At 39.0% G+C, this 14,043-nt stretch overlaps 1 protein-coding gene across 1 annotated transcript in view; it reads left to right on the forward strand.

Annotated features, from left to right (window-relative positions):
- Window positions 1–14,043, forward strand: part of FAT4 (FAT atypical cadherin 4) — a 252,930-nt gene that overhangs the window by 124,938 nt on the left and 113,949 nt on the right. The window contains exon 3 of the mRNA XM_014522959.2: window positions 11,025–11,156. Within this exon, the coding sequence (XP_014378445.1) occupies window positions 11,025–11,156 (132 nt within the window). The remainder of the gene's footprint in view (window positions 1–11,024; window positions 11,157–14,043) is intronic.

Consider the following 14,043-nt stretch of genomic DNA (forward strand, 5'->3'; position numbering starts at 1 on the left):
TTCAGCAGTGTTTGTGGGCAGAATACCAAAAAATCCTGCAACCTTGATATGAAAGATATTGGCATGCCAGAGGCAAATGTCAGGGGAGCCTTGAGCGACCTGATCCTTGTTGTAGCAGTACAGCCCTGACCTCTTCCCTGCCTTGTTCCCCAAGGTACATGTGCAGCCACTGCTGGCAGCAAGCCAGGCCAGGACTCTGGACCCTGTTGCAGCCACTTGCAGCCTTGTAGCTGACTGCTGCAAGCAGCCCGGGCTTTGGCCCAGTCCCTGGCCATGGAACCTAGGCTACCCTCAGCAGGGCTTGCAGCCTCCCCCGTCACCTACTGCAAGCATCCCTGGCGGGCTTGGTGCCTGGTGGCAGGGGCCTACTCTTAGCTGGGGCCAGTTATGGCACGCCAAGCAAAATGGCTTCATGTGTTGTGCTCTGATCTATACTGTTGTACTTGTGTTGCTTTATATTTTTAAGAAAGCTGCAGCATCCGAATTTAAATTTCTCAAGGTTTAACTATTACATTCTTGAACTCAGTCCTAATTCTTCAGTTATATCTGAGCCTAGGCTTTCAAAAGAAAAAAAGAAAGAAAGAAAAGCAATACATTTTATGGCACTTAAACAATTATTTTAAACATTATTGATTTCAGGAAAAGCTGAAATGGCAACATGACTTGCTTTGCCTCTTTAGTTCTAAGTTTTCAAACAGCAGAGTAAGCTCACAAAGCCCAACTCTTTCTTATATCACTGCATGCTCAGGGAGCTTTCAAAATCATTTCAGTATCAAGAATTCAGCTAACTGCATCTTGTCTTCACTATTAGCTGTTCTTGCAAGCCTGGCAAGTCCCTAGGCTTGCTTGTTGTGCATACATATTTCTTTGCTGGTAAGGAACACATTTTAGTCCCAGGAACACATGCTGTTGACTGCTAGGAGACATTTTGTGGTTTAAGATTAATAGAAGTAATCTCCTTTGTTTGAGAAATAGTCAGCCATGGCTGCATACATGTTACATGCATGAGTAATAGATAATTAGTAATTGAAACAGAGCCATAATAGCTTGCTTTTACTTGCCCTTTCCATAACGAAGCTGAAATGGTGCCTCAATCTGAGTATTTGACCCTTCCCTCCTCTATGCCCTAGGGTATGTAACACAACATCGCAATAAATCTTTGCATGAATTGATTTGACAGAGTATCCAACATGTAAAGGAGTTGGTTTAAATCAGGCAAGTAAATTTGGGAAGCAGTTTGTGAATCTTTGGGATTTCAGACTAGGAAGTATCAAGTGTTTATTTAATTCACCAACATACCAGAATAGATTTTTGTTGTCTTCTAACATTATTTATGGTTGCATGCTAGGATTATGTGGTACAAATAATATCTGTATATACTGCAACGTTTATGCATTTGTTTTCACGATCTTAGAGATGTTTATTAGACGCATTTATTTACTGTCTAAAAATTTATATTCACATGCCATTGATTTTAATGGGCACTTTATCTAAGAACTGATGTATTCAGAGCATAAACAACTAAATTGTATTATAAGTCTGCATTAAAAATAGCACTTGCTGATCTCTCATAACAATATACCTATTCTTTTATGTGTTGGTATCATCTGGACAATTTCTTCATTTCTCAAAAAGTTGAATGTAACCACAGTAGGTAACACATTTCCAGACAACGCCTTATTGTCTGCATAAGTGAACATATGCTGAAGTCAAAGACCTTGCATACCTACTTGGAATCAAGATTAAATTACCAACCTTTTTGGCATTTTTATGTAAAATGTTCTGTATTATGGCCTTCTCATAGCTAAAGTATGAGTCACTTGCAGACCATAATAGATTCTGGCTATGCAACATGATGAAGTGTTGTGGATACAGTGAAACATTTAATCCAGACTTCAGGCAGAGTAATTCCCAGAGGTCACCTAAAGAAAGAAAAGAAAAGAAACAAATTATGGCACCTCCTTTTTGCAACATTAACATTATTATTGGTTAGAATAGAGATGATTTAAAAGCACAAAAAGTGCCTAGTTTTCTTTTTAACTGTTACATAACAATGAAAGCAAACCTAAATCTAATTGTTATGATTGAATGTCAGTAAAATATTTGGGTTTGCAAAATCAGTGTGTTCTTTGGGTGTGTTTTTTTTAATGTTACTTTTTACAAATGAGGTAACATTTAGAATGTCAATAAATGCCTTAAAATATTGTTTTTTATTTCAAAATCTCAAAAAAAAAAAAAAGAAAATTAAAGAAAGACCTATCTAAAATCCAAAATACTACAGTTAAGAGTAAAATCTGCACAAGAGTGTATTAAAAATGTGTTGAGTCATATGAGATATAATATTCTTCCACTTTATTTCATGGGAGAGATGCATTATGTTGACAAAACGAGTTGAATTATATCGTTAAAACTTTAAGGAGTAATGATCATAGGTTGGGAATGCAATTTTGTAAAAGCAAAATGCCCAGAAATTACCTTTCATTCTCTTGGCAACAGGAAGTGTAGTTTAACAATTTATCCCAAAACGCTGACTCATAATAGGTATAGGTTCCTGTGTTTCCTGTGCAGTCAAAGGAGAGAGTTAGGCATATCTAAAGGTGGGGTTACCGTACATCTGGGTTTTCCCAAAGATGTTCTCTTTTTGGGTTCTCCGATCTCCATCTCGGCGTTTTTTTAAAATATGAACAAATGTCTGGGATTTTGTTTATAGAACTGCATTTCCCAGTTTGCCCTAATGGCATGTGTGTTTACTAGGGATCCAGGTTTCCATTTGCTGTGGAAAAGTGCAGTTTTTTCCACATGTCATTGTTGCTTTTGTGACTTCACAGTGGAAGTAAAGCACTGATCCTGCAAACATGTAACGTGCATAACTTCACTCATGTGAATATTCAGTGAGTGAAGCATACCAGTAAAGTTTTCTACAAGTATAAAGAGGAATAAATAGTCCTGGCTAATTCTGTTGTAGGATGCATCAATGTACTGGGGCTGAAATTACCTTTTTTATTATTTTCTTATTTAGGTGTTATACAAAGATAAGGAATTAATATAACCATTTGTCTTTCTCATGAAAAAACGTTCAGGCTACAAGCCAAAACTATCTCCTGTTGAGGAGCTCCTTGAATTTTCCACAATGCAGAATGAAAATAAGATCTCAGGATAAACATAAAAAGTGCCATACTAGGTCAGACTAGTGGTCAGTCCAGTTTCCTGCCATTGAAACTAGCAGGAGCGCTTTAGAAGGAAAGCACTGAACCAAATATATTTAGAATTATCTACCTATATTTATTACCCCCATGTGGGCAAGTGCATAGCTAGACAGATGGGATGGGACAGGGGGGGTTGGGGAGTGGCTGCTTCCGGATGCTACTCCCCACTGGCCCACGGCCCCATCCCCATCCACCCTGCTGGCCACACCCTGTCTGCATGGGTCCTGGGCTGGTCTCCATGAACACCCTGCCTGCCAGCACCTCTGATGATGGGATGAACTGGCCAGGGTACCTGGACAGTGGGGCCAGGTCCAGCAGTGGCAGTGGAGACTGACAGTGGCAGTTGGAAGGAGCTGCCACTATGGGGGCTGCTGGGAAGTGAGTTCAGCTGCTGCACTACCCCAGCCCTGCTGTGCACCCGGAGGTGGTGGGACCGGCTGCACGTGCCATGGCCCAAGCTTCTCCCCTGCACCTGTGCTGGGCAGGGTTGAAGGACATCCATGGCCTGGACAAAATCACTTGTTGGGGCCAGATGGCCTGTGGGTCATATTTGCTCGCTCCTGGTCTAGTCCCTTTTTTGGACCTGGCTGTCTACCTCCACCACTTCCCATGGCAATGAATTCCACAAATTAACTACACATTGCCTAAATAACATTTCTCTTGTTAGTTTTAAATCTGTCTCCTACCAGTTTCAGTGGGTGCCCCCTAGTTCTAGTTGTTTGGGACTTGGTAAACAACAGTTCCCTGTTCACTTTGACCACACCCATGATGATTTCACAGACCTGTATCATATCCCTCCTCAGACTCTTCCTTTCAAAACTGAGGATCCTAGCCTTTCTAGTCTCTCCTTGTATGGGAACTGCTCCATACCCCTGTCATTTTGGTTGTCCCTCTCTGTACCTTTTCCAACTCTACTACATCCTTTTGCAGCTGTGGAAACCAGAGCTGCATGCCCTAGTCAAGATTTGGGCACACCGTGGATTTATATAATGGCATGATGATGTTCTCCATTTTGTTTTTAGTTCCTTTCTTAATGATGCCCAAATTATGTTGGCATTCTTCATTGAGCTTATTGCTCTGAACATTTTAGATAACTGTCTACAGTAACTCTTAAGATATCTTTTCTTAACCATAACAGCTAGTTCAGAACCCAGCATTGTGTACATGTAGGTGAGGTTATGTTAGCCCATGTGAATTATCTTGCATTTGTCAACACTTATGTTCATCTGCCATTTTTGCCTACTCAGCTTACTGAGATCTTCCTGCAGCTCTTCTCTGTCAGCTAGCTATTTTGGTTACCCAAAATCACTTGTCATCATCTGCAAACTTGATGACTTCACTTTGCACTCCCATTTCCAGATCATTGATGGAAAATATTGAACAAAATTGGGGCCACAATTGGGATTGCACAGATCCCTGGAGGACCCCACTTTTGACCCTCCTCCATTCTGAAATTTGCCAAATGAGTGCTCTGGTATTAATTTTCAGCAGTACACAATATACTGATTTTGGATTAGATGGTATCTCTAGACACTTTCATAGAATATCACAGCAAATGTAAAAAATACAGCAAGATGCAACAATATATAAATAAAGAAAATCAGTTGCCTTTCCACAGGTGACTCTTTACTTCGATTTTTAATAAAGTAACTGTAGTGTTGGAAGAAATATCAGACATATACAACATCTGAGAGTTCCTTTCTTCTTCTTATGCCACTTTCTATCCATAGGACTCCAATTGAACACATGCATGTACATGATGGATGGACATTTTTTCATGTTTCTGTGTTGTACTCCAGCTATTACCACTTGAGCTAACTCAACATTTTTGTGACAATTTAGTTTCCAAGTTTTCATTGAAGGCCAGAGCCGGCAGGTGCGTATGTGTTATAAATGCAAAACAAACAAAAACAAGAGGTTTATTTGGGTCAGTAGTTTAAAATGCCTTGCAGTATTATTAAATATTGGTTATTGGATCAGCATTGGCTGATATGGTTGGTTAATCATCAGCTATCGGTATTGGCCAAGAAAATCATTATCAGCGCACCCCTAACATTAACCCATTTTATGCTGGGTATGTAATGCAGCAAAAGCATTAGTTTTAGAGCAAAATAACCAATCAATGCAATCAGGAACTGATTAATCAGTCAGTTAATTATTGTAAATTGGTGTAGTTATGGGTTAACTGAGTGCAGAGTAGTTCTATACATTTGCTGTTCCTTTTTTCAGAGGATTATTTTATTTTAAGTGAGTGTATGAATAGGTTAATTGCGTGTAGATTATGTATATAAATTGGATACATTTTCTTTTTGTCAGGTTAATATCATCTGTGATCTTTATTTTTAACCATTAGAGTTGACATTTTCACTAAAATTTGTTAGAATGGAGAAAAGACCTCATATATTTGTATTTTGCCTACCTATTTCCCCCAAGGTATAATATGCTGTAAATTTGTTTAAAGGGAAAAAAAATCAGGAGATTAATTTGGGTAGTAAATAATCCTCATACTTTCAAGACCGTAGACTGTCACAGCAGTCAGAGGGACAAAGAGATTGCTGAAGATGGATGAACCTTCTGCTGTAGGGACAGGGTTGTTTTATTAGTGTTAGAATGTTACCAACCCTTGGCAGTGAGAAATTTATGCACTGGAAGTATATAGGAAATACCTTGTGGTGGCTTTTAATTAAGTAATTTTGTTAATGGGCTTTTGAGTGTTCTTCTCTAAAGTAAATGTTTCTTAATTCTTCAGCCTCTATTTATATGAGTTCAGTGGGAGTGAAATAGGACAAAAAAAAAGACATTTACGTGACAGCTTGTAGAATCTGAATATATGGCATTGCTTTAGGGGGCAGAAATATGGCATAATAAAGAAGCAGGCCTTATTTATTGTTTTCATAAACTGTGAAGATACTTGAATTAGCAGCAATTTGAGAAGGACATCTTTGCATTTCTGCACTGCACTGTTTAGAAAGACACAGTAATCTGTCTGATTTGTTAATTTTTATCTACAATACACTTGTTCAGAGTACTGTCAAGGGTGGCAGTACATTTTGGTTCCAGTGTCATAGTTCTGTCTTGTATTTCTTGTACACTATTCTCAAATGTTTATATAAATGAAAAGCTGAGGTGTACAGGGCTTGAGGCTCCCATTCAAGCCTATGGAATACGTGGACTTCAAGATTTTTCACTTGAGGATTCCTGAATTTTATTTAGTTAATAATAAGTGGTCATTTTTTTAAAAAAAGGAGGAACCTGAAAGGTCAATTAAGACACATGGGGGATCATTTTCCCCAAGTTAGAAGTGGGGAGCAGGTAAGAAAAGGAAAGGTGGTTAGTAGGGTAGACATATATGCTGGTCTAGGCATTTTTTTTTTTTTTTTATTTCCCACCTGTTGCCTAGTGAATACTTTAATGCAAGGCTTTGGCATTTTTATTAAACTATCTTCTGGTTCAAACTGTGACTGTAAAAAATGGTGAGACTAATTCAGCTCAGGTAAAATGCAAATGAAAAATAAAAGCTGTTATAAATATTCCTAACATTTTTGTAGTCTCAATCTGTTTTTATTGTTCTCTCTCTTATTTTTCCTTGTGGAGTTGTTCTGTTCCCATATTTTAAGTGGAGCTTCAGTATGTAAATGGATGCTTTGTTTATTTGTACTGAATAGTGATGATAAGATACAGTCACCTATTAATGTTACTCTTCTTTAATCATCCTGAATGCCAGTGATCTGATTTATTTTTACAACTGACTTGGTACACCATAATCATAGCCATTTTTGTTTCCACATACTGGCTGCTCTACTTTGGGTAAGTTATAGCAATACTGAGATTAGAAATTACTTTCAGCAGTACCAAGTTGTTACTCAGAAAGAACCCAAAGTTGACAAGATATTTCTGTATAATTTTTACAAAGAACAATTGCTCATTGTGAAGCTGGTTTCTGGATATGTCACCTGTAGCTGAAACATTAGCTGTGCATGAAACACATAGTATTAATAAATAAATTTCAGAGCTGCACAGCTGCTGTACCTTGAAACTCTAGCTGCTGAAATCTAATAGTTTTACTAGAACAACAGCAAGCTTTAGCTTTACCAGTTCAAGGGCCAAGACTTGATTGGCAGGTAAAAATATACAATCCTTTATCTTTCATTTCTCCTGTGTCTTTTTCCCATTTTGCAATTAACTATCCCAGTAGTGCATCAGTCTTCTTGAAATGAACCTCTTGGACTGTTTCATTCTTGGAAAATGTATCCCCTTGGCTGTTTAATTATGGTAATTGTTTATTACATTGTAGATGCACTGTATTATAGTTAATGTCAGCCTTCTCTATCCAAACTACTATGATCACTGATTTTAATTTGGCCATGGATATAGCCAGGCTGAGTTATGTGAACCTGCGATACATTTATCTACCATTGGTAAAATACAAAAAATTAAATATGGCCTAAATAAATCAATGCTCATCTTCTATAAAAAGAGACTTAGCACTGGCAGCTTTAGCAACTGAGCTACACAAGTGGTTTTTGACCTTTATAGACTGGAGGCATCTCTCATTAGACTCAAGGCAACCTCCATAACTTGTGAATTGAGTAGCACCCCATTTTAAAAGCAAATATATTTATTACACTGCTTATCTCCTTGCAGAGGAGCCAGGGTGCAACAGAGGAGCAGCCAGGCAGGGAAAACCTTAGCCTGCCCTTTTCTGCTTATCTCTTCACACCTCCTGAGGCATCCTTCAAAGGATCTTGCACTCTGGCAAGTGGCTGAGAACCACTGATCTACACTCCCAACAAGTAAATCTCATGCAACATTTAGAATTCAGAATGATTCAGTTATCTCCTTAATGGAATAAAAGAGTATCAGTAGACCAGTGCTAATAAACAAATGTACATTAACAAACTTCTCTGCACATAAATTCTGACAGCAAACAGATGTTGGTAAAGAAAACGACTTTTTAAAGAAGTTTGAGGTGCTCCAAGGAGAGCTGGTGAACTGGGTGGGGTATGCTTGGGGCAATCCCAGCTGGGGCATGATGCTGCCACGTTGTAGATAGCCTAACTTTCCCTTGCATTTTTTTTTTTTTTTTGGAAGCCTACCTGTCTAATGCAAGGCTGTGCTTTCTGCTTTTGGATCTGGTATCTAGAAGCCAGGCAAATGCTGAAAGTTGTGATTCCTTATGGAAACTTGGTGTTCAGTGTCCTCATAATGGACATAAATGGAAGTCACTGCACACAACGTCTTACAGAACTTAGTTTTCATTTTTCCTCTGGCCCCACCTACTTCCAATCTGCACTTTTAGTCTGTGCCATCTTTAATCATATAGGCTCCACAACAACATCAGGCTCCTTCTCTTGGTGAGAAGAAAACTTTCTTCCATGACTTTCAAACAAACTGGAAGAGATTCTTCCTTCAATTGGAGCAACACAGAAGGAACCAGGAGAGTGGCCTTTAAAAATTACACAGCCTTGGATTCTGCAAGGAGTTTTGTTCCCACACATCTCAGAGGAGAACTAATCTCTGCATAGCTCTGCCTTTGCCCCCTTATGCCGACAGCATCATGTAGAACTGTGCGGGCAGCAGCTTCTAGACTATAAACCACTTCCTAAACCCATGCTGTCTCCACTCCACCAAGTGCACAACACTTATTTCACTAAGAATTTATCCTGTTTCAGAGAAAAGATCACTCCAGTCACTAATAGTCCTTTTAGATCTGAAGACCAGGAAGCTGAGAATCTAGTCCAGAAATGCTGAGTCCTCTTTCCAAGAATTTGGTCCATTTTTACAAATAGAAGATATGGAATTAGTGGCGGCAATTGTTTTAATAAATAATACCGCTGCTTACTGTCATAGTATTTCCTGATTTATAGCAGTTTATATTTTCAAGGCCACCCAATTATCCCCAAAAATGCTACCATCCTACCATCTGTCTTTCATATAGTTGAGCTTAACATAATCAGTCTTTAAAGTTTACACTTTACTGGTGCTTAAGCTCAAAAAATAGAAACATTGAGATGTTAGGAAGGAAGATTAGAAAATATATAAATTCTCCAGTTAGAATATAAAATATTTAAATTCAAAGATGTGCTTTTTTATGTGCATGCACATGTTATTTATTGACAGGTATGATCTTGCCCAAGTATCCATCGGGTTTTTAAATGTCTGTTTTCTTATATGTACCATGTCAGAAAGAAGCTTAGTGACAGATTTGAAGAAGATTAGGTAGGACTAAAAATTAAAGGAGAACATACCAGACACAAACAATGACATGTGAGAAAACTTGATGCAATTTTGGAAAGAATAGACAAGTAGGGAGCTGGAATTGGCACAAAGGAGGAGGTGCAGAACAGCAAAAAAGATGAGTAGATTGAATAAGTATAAATGAACAGAGTTAGGAAAGCCTTGTTAAAATTAGGTGACATTCAGACTTCAGTTAGGTAGAGATAAAGCACACAGTGAAGTGGCACAGGTGTTTCCTGAAAAATAAACAGATCCAAACCCCTGTCACTAAGGTGCTTGTTCTCATGTTCAAATAAAACTGATTTTTTGTCAGTGTGTGCCTTTGTGTGAAGTGATACCAGAATCTAAAAGGAAAATGTCATAAGTGACTAGAATTAGTTAGAATAAACCACAGACGGTAAATCTCCAATCACCAGAGACGTCTGCATTGATTATACCCAGTCCAAACTAAGCCATATGTTTTCAATCAAGTGTGGGGAAATCCCTTGTGGACAATTGGAAGGGAGGAATTGAAGTACAATTATTATTCTATCTGCCAATCTAAATATCTGCTTTTTAAAAGTCATCCATCTCTTTGGTCTTCTTTTTGCCTAGCTAACCAGCCTACTTTCCTCTGTTTGTTAAAGGACAATAAAAATGAAACTATTCCAACTGCTCAGTCTTCTTGGTAGTTTCATGGTGGTCTTCAGATTTTGGTGACCACTTAATCTTTTGAGCCCTATGGGAAGCCTTTACTTTTAGCGGGGATTTAAAACAGCTGTGTCCTCTCTTTCCCTCTTCATCGGAACATTGAATGTAGTACCCAGCAAACAGTGAAAATCAGCCCGAAAGCCTTTCAAATTGGCAACAGCAAGCCTGTGAGAACTAAACAATCTTGCTTATGTAGAACAACGAATAAATAACTCTGGCTGGTCTCTCAGACACCACCATTAATATTTGTAAAGTATATAAACAGAACATATGAAAAGAATATTTGTTTAGATGTGAAGAGGCAGGGCAACTAGATGTTAAAATGGGCTCCTCGAGGAACATTTGCATTTCCAGTTATAAAATAATTTAAAAAGAGGGGAAAACAGAATGTTCTTTACTATAAAATGGAAGGGTTTCCCCACCTCCCCTGCTTTACTGAACTGAGAGTTGCCAATAAGTAAACATTTCAGAGAGAATTTTACACCACCTCATCTTTGTCAGGCAGCATTTAATGCTTGAATGATCTTCTGCCCCAGGTCTTGGCAGCTGTCCTCCTGGGGCCAATGTTGGGGATTACAATGACAATCAATCAGTGGACCTTGTCCAATATAAACTAGACTAAGACCGTTTTAAATCAGTTGCTATCAACAAGTCAAATTAACTTTATTTATGTTAGAGGTTTTTCTATGAGGGTTTCATAACAATATGGAATTTTAATGTCCTTAGGGGCTTTTCTTTTGTTGCTGTTGTTATTTGGGAATGTACTTATTCATTACATTAAGCATAGTTTATCCAATTTCTTTCAAGGTTAGGCGATTTGCAGTACTAATGTGTAATCAGTGTCTGACAAATACAGTACCTATGGGTTTTCTTTTTTCTCCTTGCCTGTAGGTGGAAATAACACTTCAAGATATTAATGACAACCCACCAGTATTCCCAACAGATATGCTTGATCTAACTGTAGAAGAAAATATAGGAGATGGATCTAAAATAATGCAACTAACAGCCATGGATGCTGATGAGGTAAGAGAATGATTCTTATTGAAGAATACATTTTTTACCAGTTGAGAAAGGTAAAAGAAAAAACAAGGTTCCTAGCCTGCCTATGTTCTTAGACCAACACAGCTACAACCCAAACCCCTGCAAAGAAAAAACAAAACATTTTGATAACACATTTTTAAACCAGATTCTGTACTCTTTTAATAAGAACTTTACCCAAAGAAGGAAGTAGATTATTTCTACTATAATTATCACCTAAAACTGTTTTAATCATGTAACTGATATGTCAGAAACACAAAAATGATAGAGAGCCAAAGTGAATATCATCTGAAGGCTGCTCACTGGCTTGTGTGAAATGAGTTGATGTTCCCACATCAACTTTTAATTGGTGGTTGTAGAGGTCATAGACAATTCCATTCTGTTTCAGCATTAATTAGCATCTTTTAAGTCTGCAGAGAGGAACTGACACACAAGTTGAACTATAACGTCAGTCCTAGACATGCTCACTCCTGTTTAAGGTCATAACTTATTGATTGGGAAGTGCTTCAAACTGTAATTTATGATCCAGACAACTGTGAACAATGGGTTGTCCAAAGTCTAAAGCCTAATCCAAAAATGTACAATATAACCCATGTGAGAAATAACACAGCATGTATTTAGAGAACTAAAGAAGCTTTAACCCAGTCCTTTCACTATGAATTCATAATGCTATTAGGGATATTCTTCATTATGGACTTTACTTTAACAAAAAAGAAAAGGAAAGAAAGCATATTAAAATACCAAAACAAAACACAGACCTCATCTAGATACTTCTATCTTTTTGCCATCTGTAGGCCTTTGGGCTAGGAACAGACATTACACATAAACCAGTTTAAGTGATCAGAAACTGGTTTAAACCTGTAAGAGAACAGATGTTCAGTGCGCATAAACCAGTTTCAAAATAGCTGAAACCGGTTTGAGATAAACCTGGTTGAATGTAGTATCAGACTCAACTGATTTGGCACAAACCAGTTTATGCAATGTCTGTCCCAGACCTCTTGCTGGTTTAAATTAAATCAGACTCCCCCAGCATGCTCTTTGGGCTAGGCGGGGCACTCTGCTCCACAGCAGAGCTGGCCCCTCCCCTCTGCTCCCTGGCTGAAGCTCTGGCAAGGACTGAAGGTGCCTGACTGGTTTCCCCCTGCTCCCCCCTCCTCCGCTCCCCACTCCCAGCTAAGCAGGGGTTCCCCCAATCCCTTTGTCTGACACAGACACCTCTCAGCATTAGGTAGCAGATCACATGATGGCTACATGCTGTGCCAGATGAGATAAAGACAGAATCAACAGGTAGCTGGTAATGTCCCTTTGTTATTTTCTTAATGGGGTGATAAGCACTGTGTTATCAATTCCCTGCTGGGCTGGTCAGAAGTTGGGGCAACCCCTCCCTAATCAGACCATCATGCCAGGGCCTGGCTATGCCCCCTCAGCTCAGCACTGTGGAAGGGAAGTGAGAGCTGCTCTAGTGCCCCCTGGCTTTTAGTCCGAGCCACTGCAGGCATGTGCCTGCATTTCTGGGATATCTGTACAATTACGAAGTGATTTAGCGTAGCCAGGTTAGACTAACCTGGGTTAGACTAACCTGCAAAGATTGAATCAATTTAGGCTCAGGCTTTTTGAATGCCTTATCACCTACAAAATGCTATCAACACATTACACCTCAGTATTCATTAAGAATTTAATTAAAGTATTCCAAGGAATTGATAGTAAGCAGTTGGCTATGTGTGACCTAGTAAGGAGATTAAAGGTTGGTTGTAAGTATGAGATATATGTGTTTGTACATGAGAAGCAAGGATTATTGTGGGTGATTTGAAAGCTTGTTTTACCTCCCAACCATGCAGCTGGTCCAATAAAAGATATCACCTACAAAAATTCTTGCTTCTCACATAACTCCTGGACAAGCTTGGCTACAGAATCACTCCAACCTTACCACTCATGAGTGAGTTAATTGATGTATTCATTTTCCTTAGAAAATCAGCCTATAAAATAATAATCACAGGGTTTTGTTCACTTTGCTTGACTTTCTGTTGACTATGGGAAAGGGTACAATGATAGTAGGAATGTACTACACATATATTAATACTAAACTATAATGTCAAATTAATGATAAAAACTACATATTAAAATAAATATATTGATTAACCCTTTTCCTGCTTAATGACATCTGCCCATTTTTATAGTAATTCATCAAACTTTTCTATAGTCAAATTTGCTAATGGAATACATCCCATATTGGTAAAAATGTGCATGAGTCCCCTTTCTTTTTCCCTTTTTCATATTTATTGTGTTCTCTTTCTGTTAACGTGTCTTTTACAAGTATGAAACTTTTGTGTCTATGGATTTAGTAGAAATGGTAGAAAGGAAAACTATCTGTAGTGTGTGTGTGTGTGTGTGTGTGTGTGTGTGTGTGTGTGTATAATGCCTTTGTCTGTCTGTCTGTCTGTCCATAATGCTTTATTCACACACTGATCAGTTGTCTGAAACAACTAATCAGAGTGCTCCAAGAGCATTCCAGACAGGAGGTGGTGGCAGCAATGCTCCGCCATGACAGTGACAATGAAGCAGACAGAGTGGGGGGTGAAGCTAGCAGTGCTACCTAAGCCTCTGCTCCCTGGAGTCAGCAGTGGTGCAGGGTGCTGACAGTGCAGCACTGGCCTGGCCTCCTCCCCCAAGGCTCCAGCCTCACCACTGGGCCCTGACAAAAGTCAGCACAGAAGGGGAGGTGGCGGGGAGGAGGTGGAGAGGGAAGCAGGAAGGATGGGGCACAGTGGCAGTGTGCCACTGCTGGGCCCTGAAAACAGCTGGGAGGAACAGAGGGGAGCCTGGTGGGGAGGTGGTTGCATGCGGCTAGACGTGCAGCAGTGGCAGCTTTCCC

This window comes from Alligator sinensis, unplaced genomic scaffold (assembly GCF_000455745.1).
Source record: "Alligator sinensis unplaced genomic scaffold, ASM45574v1 scaffold1029_1, whole genome shotgun sequence".
Lineage (NCBI taxonomy): Eukaryota > Metazoa > Chordata > Crocodylia > Alligatoridae > Alligator > Alligator sinensis.